At 44.3% G+C, this 12,307-nt stretch overlaps 1 protein-coding gene across 1 annotated transcript in view; it reads right to left on the bottom strand.

Moving 5' to 3' along the window:
• The window catches only part of LOC310878654 (5'-AMP-activated protein kinase subunit gamma-1-like), a 21,200-nt gene extending 11,244 nt beyond the window's left edge, over positions 1 to 9,956 (bottom strand). The window contains exons 1-5 of the mRNA XM_083793023.1: positions 9,867 to 9,956; positions 9,527 to 9,566; positions 4,779 to 4,879; positions 3,691 to 3,772; positions 771 to 829 (exon numbers count right to left, since the gene is read on the bottom strand). Of these exons, the coding sequence (XP_083649149.1) occupies positions 771 to 829; positions 3,691 to 3,772; positions 4,779 to 4,879; positions 9,527 to 9,566; positions 9,867 to 9,887 (303 nt within the window). The 5' untranslated portion in view covers positions 9,888 to 9,956. The remainder of the gene's footprint in view (positions 1 to 770; positions 830 to 3,690; positions 3,773 to 4,778; positions 4,880 to 9,526; positions 9,567 to 9,866) is intronic.
• Positions 9,957 to 12,307: the final 2,351 nt, after the last annotated feature.

Genomic DNA, 12,307 nt, shown 5'->3' with positions numbered 1-12,307 from the left:
ACGCAGATAAAAGGTCACGCTCGTTAATGGAAGTGGACGTGGACGTGTCATTGGCGGTTTTTAAACCCGTTTTGGGTGGGAATCCCTTTTTGGTGTTTCAAGCGTTATGTTATACTTGAAGCTATTGAAAAATAGCAGATCTACAAGTTCATAGCGTGGCACCGAGTGCCGCGCTATGAACTTGTAGGTCTGCTATTTTTGAAAAAATCGTGAAAATTTAGTGCAAATCTTTGAATATATATATTCTTTCAGAGTGAAAGTTTTTAACTCAAATCTTTGCTTCTGGGGGGGGGGGGTCCCTGGAACAACACATTTTCAGATGGGGATGCGCAGCGAAATACAGATGATTCTGGGCGTCCTTGACATGAAGTATTGAGAACCACCACCGATATAGAAACATGAGGTTTGGCCCAGGCCGTAGCGTAACGGTCTGGGCACCGGACTGGTGATCCAGTCGCGGTGTGCCGCGGGTTCGACTCCCGAACCCGACACGGCCTTTACCGCATGTCATCCCCCATCTCTCTCCCGTTTCCTGTCAGCCTACTATCTGTCCCTTAAAAAATCAATAAAAATCGACATCAGGCCTAAATGGGTTAACTAAAATCTTTGCTTCTGGTATATATATACAAGATATTTTCAGATGGGGGTCCGCGACATGAAAATGGTTGAGCACCACTGACACAGAAACATAAGGTTTTTCAGAAAACATTTAGGGTTTAGAAGACCTTTTGTCGGATTCTGTCCTAGATGGGTTAATTCCACATACACACCATTGGGGATCTGTAGTAGCGATGCAGAATGTTGATGAAGTCTGTGATGGTCAGCATTCCTGGAAGAGATTTATATACATTTACACATTAGTCGTAAAATCTGTGCAAATATTTGATTTATTTTAGGGCTGTCAATCGATAAAAAATATTGAATCTGATTAATCGCATGATTGTCCATAGTTAACTGTGATTAATCGCAAATTCATCGCATATTTTGTATACGTTCTAAATATACTTTAAATCAGTGGTTTTCAAGATTTTTCATATCAAGGCCCATTATTTATTCTGCATTTGAGCCACGGAACCACCATTTGATGACATTTAGCCTTCCAGACCCAAACTAAAGAACTGTATTGATGTTGGGCCAATGGTACCATTACGAGAGATAGAGGCGGGGCTCACTGACTGCCTGCATTCACATGCATGCGTCTCTCAACCATTCTGTCAAACTTCACAGTGCGTTAATCGCGCATTAAAACAATTAGTGCCGTTAAAAGGATTGTGAGTTAACTAGTTAATAGTGCGTTAACTTTGACAGCCCTCATTTATTTACATTTTTCAACTCAAATGTTTGCTTCTCCGTGTCCCGGCCGGGAGCTAAAACATTTGGGGGTCTGCGACTCCACAGCCAAATATATAATATATAACTTTGGGGGGACGTCCCTGACACGCTTTTATACCATACCATACCATACCATCTTTATTTATATAGCACATTTTAAAACAACAACGTTGTACCAAAGTGCTTTACAGTAAAACATTAAAAAACAACTTCAACATTAAAAAACTACTTCATTTAAAAACCACAAAACAACCACAAACAACATGCACAGTGTCATGTTAAACATCGAACATCTCATACTGTGCTTGGAAAAGCCAAGGAATAAAGGTAAGTCTTGAGGCGTGACTTAAACACCTGGAGGGTGGGGGCTTGTCTTGTGTGCAGAGGCAGCTCATTCCAGAGCTTGGGAGCTGCCACTGCAAAAGCTCGATAACCTCTGAGCTTCAGCCTGGTTTTAGGCACCACCAGGAGAAGCTGGTCAGAGGACCTGAGCGTCCGTGTCGGATCATAGGGTTTCAGCAGTTCAGATAAATAAATGGGTGCCAAACCATTTAGACACAAATAGGGGATTCACACTATGGTCCCGGGTGCGCACTCGGGACCACTTGGCAGATGTTGTGGTTTAGTGTGAATGATGCGTACCGTTCCCGGGAGCGGATCGCCCAACCGTCCCCGGGACCGCATGGGGGGAGGGTCTCTGGACCGTTGAAGTGTATTCAGATACGGATCGTTCCAATGTGAATGCATGCAGTCGACGAGCCAAGCGTCAACAAAAAAGAACACAGCCTCTGCACGATGCGTAACACCAGCGCATTTCTCAACGCCGCCCGTCTCCTGTTGAATCTGCTTATACGCGCAGCACCGCGCTGATCTTATTCTGCGGACTACACGTGGCTCTTGGGCTTTGCTTGGCAGTTTCCAAAGTAAAACAAAATAATAATAATGCTAAAGTAGAATCCATAGCAAACTAATACACTGGAGCACAGAACTGACTGACACAGTGAATAGCAGGCAGGCTGACAGTGAAGTAGTATAACGGCAAAAAGCCAAAGAGGCAATGCAATTCAGTGTGTCTGGATTTATTTGAGACAATGTCGCACAGTTGATGGTCAGTGTCCGTGCGCGCCAGCCATCAAGCACACCGTCATCAGGAGGATTAAAGTGTGTTATGCAAGTGTACCCGGGTGCGCTGTTGAATCTCGGGCAATGTGAATCATGGCCATTTGAAGTCAATCCTGTATCGCACAGGAAGCCAGTGGAGAGAGGCTAGTGCAGGGCTGATGTGGTCTCGCTTACGTGTGCCTGTAAGTAACCTAGCAGCTGCATTCTGGACTAGCTGTAATCGAGATATGGAAACCTGGTTTACTCCAATATACAGGGCATTACAGTAGTCAAGGAGGGAAGTCATGAATAAAATTAAAGTTTCAAACACAGAGCGGGATAGACTAGACTTAACCTTAGATAGCCTCCTAAGCTGGAAGAAGCTCTTTCTTACTACTTCATTTATTTGTTTGTCCATCTTTAGGTCAGAGTCGATTTTGAAACCTAGATTGGTGGCAGTAGGCTTCAAGAAGGGCTCAAGGGGGCCTAAAACACCAGGAGGGGACACATGTGCTTGTGTGGGCCCAAACACCATAACTTCAGTTTTTTTATGGATCCCACCGCAGCTCTAGGCAAATCCCGCTGTGATTGGCCACTAGTCGCTGTGTTTGACCCAACCCCAGAAACGTTGCCGTCAATTTTTAACCAATCAATGCATCTCGACATGCAGCCACATCACACTCTTTGAACAAGCATGTGTGGATGGTTTCAACCTGAATTTGCTGTATTTGTCTTATATTTATTGATTCATCGTGCTGGTATTGTCATTTTTTTATCTGCTTTGTTTTCGTTGTCTTGTATTTTATTGCATGAAAAGCACTTTGTGAGTCCTCTCTGTGAAAGGTGCTATATGAAAAACAAATTACTTACTTAACCTCAGTAAAACTATGCCTGCCCAGGAGCCAATCAGACGGCTCTGTCCTAGAGCTGTGGTGGGATTCATAATCGCGCGTCCTTGACATGAAAAGGTTTGAGCACTAGTGCTGATATTGCATCATACATTTTTACTTCTAGGTTTTAACCCATTGTGGGCGGGAACCCCTTTTGGTGTTAGCATTATGTTATAATATAGCCATTGAAAAATAGCAGATCTACAAGCTCATAGCGCGCCACCGAGTGGCGCGCTACGAGCTTGTAGGTCTGCTATTTTTTGAAAAATCGAAGAACGACTGACATAGAAACACAGCTTTTTCAGAAAACTGTCAGGATGTAGAAGACAATTTTTGAATCTGATCTCAGGTCAGAAATCCCTCTTACCCACAAACCTCTGCAGCTTGTGGTCCCACAGAGGGGCGGCTCTCAAACCGTTGGCCAGGAGAGCGAAGAACGCCTTCTTCACCTGGAAAACATGCAGTTGAAACAGAAAACAATGATCGCATAGGACCTAAATGGAAACAAGACCGCAAGGACTCTTTATTGGTGCTATCCCTTCTGGACAGTGTTTGACTGTTTACTCATTCTGTCTAATATAAATAAACTATTAGTCAGTCAGTCAATCAATACATCAATCAATCACATATAACGAAGCCCATAATATATACATAAAGTAATTAAAAGCTGCACTGTAAGACAGTGGTTCCCAAAGTGGGTTTCCACTTTCCGGGGACCCGCAGAGGTCCTTGAGGGAGTTCCAGGGGGTCCTACGAGCTTGTAGGTCTGCTATTTTTGAAAAATCGAAAGAACGACTGACATAGAAACATGGCTTTTTTCAGAAAACTGTCAGGATGTAGGAGACATTTATAGAATCTGATCTGAGGTCAGAATGGGTTAATAATAATAATAATATTAATGCAGCGTGGAGTGGAATATGACGGTAGGAATGGTTCCACGGCCGTGCAGAGCGTCTCAGAGAGGCGGGGGGCTGAAATCCCTTTAACCCATTCTGACCTGAGATCAGATTTAAAAAAATGTCTATTACATCCTGACAGTTTTCATTATTAAAAAGGGCACTTTTGGACAAAAATAGCGAAAGACTATTTTCGGGGGCGCAACCCAACCCAGCACTCTTTAGCTAGTGGAGATGCGGTGTGTGACGACTTGGATTTATAAACAAATTTGTAAAAAACAAATTAGCAAAATACTGTGTTCACGTTCAGGAGGGGAAAAAAAGCTATTCTGCTGAATGCTGCCTTCCAGTATATGGCATGGAAAGGAAAGGAGAGGCATTTACATTTCTTTCACCATGTAGTAAACGCTGCATTCGTGACAGTTGTTTTACAGACGGGTAAAAAGGGGCAGGGGCTGAAGCCCCCTTTGATGTCTATGTGTGCACGGCCGTGAATGGTTCTTACTTGCAGCGTGGTGTCGAATATCACCAGCTTGTTAGAGGTAGGAATGGTTCTTACTTGCAGCGTGGTGTCGAATATCACCAGCTTGTTAGAGGTAGGAATGGTATCGTAGCAGCAGTGACTCTTCATGAAGTTCATATACACACCGGAATCCTCCTCTGGATGGAGAGAGAGAGGGATTTACACACTCGAAGCATTTATATTTTACTTATGATCAGAGCTTCCGTTGCTCCAGACTGTATGACGGAAGCATTTATATTGTACTCGTGATCAGAGCTTCCGTTGCTCCAGACTGTATGACGGAAGCATTTATATTTTACTTATGATCAGAGCTTCCGTTGCTCCAGACTGTACGACGGAAGCATTTATATTTTACTCATGATCAGAGCTTCTGTTGCTCCAGACTGTATGACTGAAGCATTTATACTTTACTTATGATCAGAGCTTCCGTTGCTCCAGACTGTACGACGGAAGCATTTATATTTTACTCATGATCAGAGCTTCCGTTGCTGCAGACTGTACGACGGAAGCATTTATATTTTACTCATGATCAGAGCTTCCGTTGCTCCAGACTGTACGACGGAAGCATTTATATTTGACTCATGATCAGAGCTTCCGTTGCTCCAGACTGTATGACGGAAGCATTTATATTTTTATCATGATCAGAGCTTCCGTTGCTCCAGACTGTATGACGGAAGCATTTATATTAAACTCGTGATCAGAGCTTCCGTTGCTCCAGACTGTATGACGGAAGCTTTTATATTTTACTCATGATCAGAGCTTCCGTTGCTCCAGACTGTATGACGGAAGCATTTATATTAAACTCGTGATCAGAGCTTCCGTTGCTCCAGACTGTATGACGGAAGCATTTATATTTGACTCATGATCAGAGCTTCCGTTGCTCCAGACTGTACGACGGAAGCATTTATATTTTACTCATGATCAGAGCTTCCGTTGCTCCAGACTGTATGACGGAAGCATTTATATTTTTAGTTTTTTACTCATGATCAGAGCTTCTGTTGCTCCAGACTGTACGACGGAAGCATTTATATTTTTACTCATGATCAGAGCTTCCGTTGCTCCAGACTGTACGACGGAAGCATTTATATTTTACTTATGATCAGAGCTTCCGTTGCTCCAGACTGTATGACGGAAGCATTTATATTAAACTCATGATCAGAACTTCCGTTGCTCCAGACTGTATGACGGAAGCATTTATATTGTACTCGTGATCAGAGCTTCCGTTGCTCCAGACTGTATGACGGAAGCATTTATATTTGACTCATGATCAGAGCTTCCGTTGCTCCAGACTGTACAACAGAAGCATTTATATTTTACTCATGATCAGAGCTTCCGTTGCTCCAGACTGTACGACGGAAGCATTTATATTTTTACTCATGATCAGAACTTCCGTTGCTCCAGACTGTACGACGGAAGCATTTATATTTGACTCATGATAGAGCTTCCGTTGCTCCAGACTGTACGACGGAAGCATTTATATTTTTACTCATGATCAGAGCTTCCGTTGCTCCAGACTGTACGACGGAAGCATTTATATTTGACTCATGATAGAGCTTCCGTTGCTCCAGACTGTATGACGGAAGCATTTATATTTTTACTCATGATCAGAGCTTCCGTTGCTCCAGACTGTATGACGGAAGCATTTATATTAAACTCGTGATCAGAGCTTCCGTTGCTCCAGACTGTATGACGGAAGCTTTTATATTTTACTCATGATCAGAGCTTCCGTTGCTCCAGACTGTATGACGGAAGCATTTATATTAAACTCGTGATCAGAGCTTCCGTTGCTCCAGACTGTATGACGGAAGCATTTATATTTGACTCATGATCAGAGCTTCCGTTGCTCCAGACTGTACGACGGAAGCATTTATATTTTACTCATGATCAGAGCGTTCCGTTGCTCCAGACTGTATGACGGAAGCATTTATATTTTTACTCATGATCAGAGCTTCTGTTGCTCCAGACTGTACGACGGAAGCATTTATATTTTTACTCATGATCAGAGCTTCCGTTGCTCCAGACTGTACGACGGAAGCATTTATATTTTACTTATGATCAGAGCTTCCGTTGCTCCAGACTGTATGACGGAAGCATTTATATTAAACTCATGATCAGAACTTCCGTTGCTCCAGACTGTATGACGGAAGCATTTATATTGTACTCGTGATCAGAGCTTCCGTTGCTCCAGACTGTATGACGGAAGCATTTATATTTGACTCATGATCAGAGCTTCCGTTGCTCCAGACTGTACAACGGAAGCATTTATATTTTACTCATGATCAGAGCTTCCGTTGCTCCAGACTGTACGACGGAAGCATTTATATTTTTACTCATGATCAGAACTTCCGTTGCTCCAGACTGTACGACGGAAGCATTTATATTTGACTCATGATAGAGCTTCCGTTGCTCCAGACTGTACGACGGAAGCATTTGTATTTTTACTCATGATCAGAGCTTCCGTTGCTCCAGACTGTACGACGGAAGCATTTATATTTGACTCATGATAGAGCTTCCGTTGCTCCAGACTGTACGACGGAAGCATTTATATTTTTACTCATGATCAGAGCTTCTGTTGCTCCAGACTGTACGACGGAAGCATTTATATTTTTACTCATGATCAGAGCTTCCGTTGCTCCAGACTGTACGACGGAAGCATTTATATTTTACTTATGATCAGAGCTTCCGTTGCTCCAGACTGTATGACGGAAGCATTTATATTAAACTCATGATCAGAACTTCCGTTGCTCCAGACTGTATGACGGAAGCATTTATATTTGACTCATGATCAGAGCTTCCGTTGCTCCAGACTGTATGACGGAAGCATTTATATTTGACTCATGATAGAGCTTCCGTTGCTCCAGACTGTACGACGGAAGCATTTATATTTTACTCATGATCAGAGCTTCCGTTGCTCCAGACTGTATGACGGAAGCATTTATATTTGAATCATGATCAGAGCTTCTGTTGCTCCAGACTGTATGACGGAAGCATTTATATTTTACTCATGATCAGAGCTTCCGTTGCTCCAGACTGTACGACGGAAGCATTTATATTTGACTCATGATCAGAGCTTCCGTTGCTCCAGACTGTACGACGGAAGCATTTATATTTGACTCATGATCAGAGCTTCCGTTGCTCCAGACTGTATGACGGAAGCTTTTATATTTTACTCATGATCAGAGCTTCCGTTGCTCCAGACTGTATGACGGAAGCATTTATATTAAACTCGTGATCAGAGCTTCCGTTGCTCCAGACTGTATGACGGAAGCATTTATATTTGACTCATGATCAGAGCTTCCGTTGCTCCAGACTGTATGACGGAAGCATTTATATTTGACTCATGATCAGAGCTTCAGTCGCTCCAGACTGTATGACGGAAGCATTTATATTTTACTCATGATCAGAGCTTCCGTTGCTCCAGACTGTACGACGGAAGCATTTATATTTGACTCATGATCAGAGCTTCCGTTGCTCCAGACTGTATGACGGAAGCATTTATATTAAACTCATGATCAGAACTTCCGTTGCTCCAGACTGTACGACGGAAGCATTTATATTTGACTCATGATCAGAGCTTCCGTTGCTCCAGACTGTATGACGGAAGCATTTATATTTGACTCATGATAGAGCTTCCGTTGCTCCAGACTGTATGACGGAAGCATTTATATTTGACTCATGATCAGAGCTTCCGTTGCTCCAGACTGTACGACGGAAGCATTTATATTTTTACTCATGATCAGAGATTCCGTTGCTCCAGACTGTATGACGGAAGCATTTATATTTTTACTCATGATCAGAGATTCCGTTGCTCCAGACTGTACGACGGAAGCATTTATATTTTTACTCATGATCAGAGCTTCCGTTGCTCCAGACTGTACGACGGAAGCATTTATATTTGACTCATGATCAGAGCTTCCGTTGCTCCAGACTGTATGACGGAAGCATTTATATTTGACTCATGATAGAGCTTCCGTTGCTCCAGACTGTACGACGGAAGCATTTATATTTTACTCATGATCAGAGCTTCCGTTGCTCCAGACTGTATGACGGAAGCATTTATATTTGACTCATGATCAGAGCTTCCGTTGCTCCAGACTGTATGACGGAAGCATTTATATTTGACTCATGATAGAGCTTCCGTTGCTCCAGACTGTACGACGGAAGCATTTATATTTTACTCATGATCAGAGCTTCCGTTGCTCCAGACTGTATGACGGAAGCATTTATATTTGAATCATGATCAGAGCTTCCGTTGCTCCAGACTGTATGACGGAAGCATTTATATTTGACTCATGATCAGAGCTTCCGTTGCTCCAGACTGTACGACGGAAGCATTTATATTTGACTCATGATCAGAGCTTCCGTTGCTCCAGACTGTACGACGGAAGCATTTATATTTGACTCATGATCAGAGCTTCCGTTGCTCCAGACTGTACGACGGAAGCATTTATATTTGACTCATGATCAGAGCTTCCGTTGCTCCAGACTGTATGACGGAAGCATTTATATTAAACTCATGATCAGAGCTTCCGTTGCTCCAGACTGTACGACGGAAGCATTCATATTTTACTCATGATCAGAGCTTCCGTTGCTCCAGACTGTACGACGGAAGCATTTGAAAATGACGAGAGACAACAGTCTGGTAACACGAGACATAATATGAGAGAGAGAGAGAGAGAGAGAGAGAGAGAGACTAAGGTCACGCAGACACACAAACATGTGTATCGACACACACACACACACACACACACACACACACACACACACACACACACACACTGTACCTGCTTCCTGAACGTCCTGCTGAGCTGCATGGACCGAGACCTGAATGAATATGGATGAGATCCATATGAATATTCATGAGATCTGCATCTGTGTGTGTATACATTAAACATAATGATGACTATCAGTGAGATCTATATATATACAGTACATACAACATGATAATGGATTTATTTATAGCGCACACACATGCATGCACGCATCCACGCACGCACACACGCATCCATCCACACACGCACGCACACACACGCACGCATCAACGCACGCACACACAGACCACACACACACACACACGCACGCACGCATCCACGCACACACACACACAGCTTTAACCGGTCTTACCCGTTTGGGAAAAGCAGCCATGTTTCTTCTGCCATGTAACGACGAATGGTGTCTTCACAGCCTAGCAAACAGAAAGCGTGTGTGTGTGTGTGTGTGTGTGTGTGTGCTGTGCGTGCGTGCGTGTGTCTGTGTGCTGTGCGTGTGTGCGTGTGTCTGTGTGCTGTGCGTTTGTGTGTCTGTGTGCTGTGCGTGCGTGCGTGTGTCTGTGTGTGTGTGTGTGCTGTGCGTGCGTGCGTGCGTCTGTGTGCTGTGCGTGCGTGCGTGTGTCTGTGTGCTGTGCGTGTGTCTGTGTGCTGTGCGTGCGTGCGTGCGTGTGTGTGTGTGTGTGCGTGCACTGTGCAGCGCCTTAGAACAGGCTGTTGGATCTATATTAGGAGTCTTCCGCGGTATGTCAAAGCGTGTGGGGGAGGGGGGGTATTCTGACATACTGTGGGTGTTCTCTTGTGTGTGTGTGTGTGTGTGTGTGTGTGGTTGTGTATAACCCATTCTGACCTGAGATCAGATTCTAAAAATGTCTTCTACATCCTGACAGTTTTCTGAAAAAAGCTATGTTAGCTATGTCAGTCGTTCGATTTTTCAAAAATAGCAGACCTACAAGCTCCTATGAGCTTGTAGATCTGCTATTTTTCAATAGCTAAAGCATAACATGATGCTAACACCAAAATGGGATAAAGAATGGCCAGTGTGGAACACTATGGTATATAACTTAGAATGTGTATAATGTAATATGCTATATAACATGTATACCTCTAATAATAATAATAATTAGAAATGCTCTCTCTCTCTCTCTCTCTCTCTCTCTCGAGGTGCCAACATGGCCTACTTGTGCGCAGGCAGAGCGCGCAACTATACTGCTACTAACTAATGTCTATTTCAACTGCTTGTTCTAAATGTATTAGAGGCAGAGTAGTTCTGGAGTAGTTCCAACGGATTGTGTGCCCCTGGTTTTTCCCTAATGGGACTGATTGAGGGTAGCTACTGGGACGTAAGTCGGGACTTGATCACTCCCGGCTGGGTCGCCTGAGTGAGGGGTATGATGTTGCGAGACCCGAAACCCCGTTGACCTCAGGATACATCACTGAGGATACGTCCCAGGTGCATCTATGCAATGTTTTTTGTTATAGTTCTTCTATTTATAGTGACTCATAGGAATGGTTAGACTATGTGACAACCAGGTATAGTCTGGTGACCACCGGAGAGACGGGTGACAGCCGGAATGTAGACGGCAACCGGGTGAGCAGTATGGGTTAGCGCCCCCATGAGGAGGGGAGCAGTATGGGTTAGTGCCCCAGCCTGTGTCCTCCGTGAGGAGGAAGCCCAACAACCCTCGGTGAGGCCTTTAGGAGGGCCATGCAGGCGGCGAGTGGAACCGCAGTACCATGACCCTGCGGAACCATTGCCCACACTCCTTAATGAACTGTCTGGTGCTGGGACTCTGGTGCAACGCACAGGTCCTCACTCTGGTGAGAGCAGGAGTGGACCTGGTGAGACGTAGGAGGGGCCACTTTTCACAGCATGAATTAATGGACCCATTCTGACTCCAACTGCAGCTGTCAATCTGACAGCTGACCCGACTTCTCCATGCTTACCGTCACTATGCCAGCGGATGTTTACTTCTCCATGCTTACCGTCACTATGCCAGCGGATGTTTACTTCTCCATGCTTACCGTCACTATGCCAGCGGATGTTTACTTCTCCATGCTTACCGTCACTATGCCAGCGGATGTTTACTTCTCCATGCTTACCGTCACTATGCCAGCGGATGTTTACTTCTCCATGCTTACCGTCACTATGCCAGCGGATGTTTACTTCTCCATGCTTACCGTCACTATGCCAGCGGATGTTTACTTCTCCATGCTTACCGTCACTATGCCAGCGGATGTTTACTTCTCCATGCTTACCGTCACTATGCCAGCGGATGTTTACTTCTCCATGCTTACCGTCACTATGCCAGCGGATGTTTACTTCTCCATGCTTACCGTCACTATGCCAGCGGATGTGTACTTCTCCATGCTTACCGTCACTATGCCAGCGGATGTTTACTTCTCCATGCTTACCGTCACTATGCCAGCGGATGTTTACTTCTCCATGCTTACCGTCACTATGCCAGCGGATGTTTACTTCTCCATAATTACCGTCACTATGCCAGCGGATGTTTACTTGTGTAACTATTTGTGTGTCCCCCTTATCTTCAGCGCAGATCCATATTATGACCATTTAGTATAGAGTCTCTGTTATAGTGGGCTATACGACGTGTCTGGGATTGGGGAGGCTGTGGGCTGTATTTTGCGAGTCTTAAGTACCAGGTCTTATTCCCTAACTTGAGTAAATCAAAGACCTGGAGGCGTGATCAATGCCATTTGGTTATTCTGAGTGGCCAAAGAGCATTGATCACGCCTCCAGGTCTTTAGTTTACTCAAGTTAGGGAATAAGACCTGGTA

Source organism: Protomyctophum parallelum (assembly GCF_964188405.1).
Source record: "Protomyctophum parallelum genome assembly, chromosome: 21".
Lineage (NCBI taxonomy): Eukaryota > Metazoa > Chordata > Actinopteri > Myctophiformes > Myctophidae > Protomyctophum > Protomyctophum parallelum.
The sequence above is the reverse complement of the archived record's forward strand: the minus strand, read 5'-3'. Positions and strand labels throughout refer to the sequence as shown.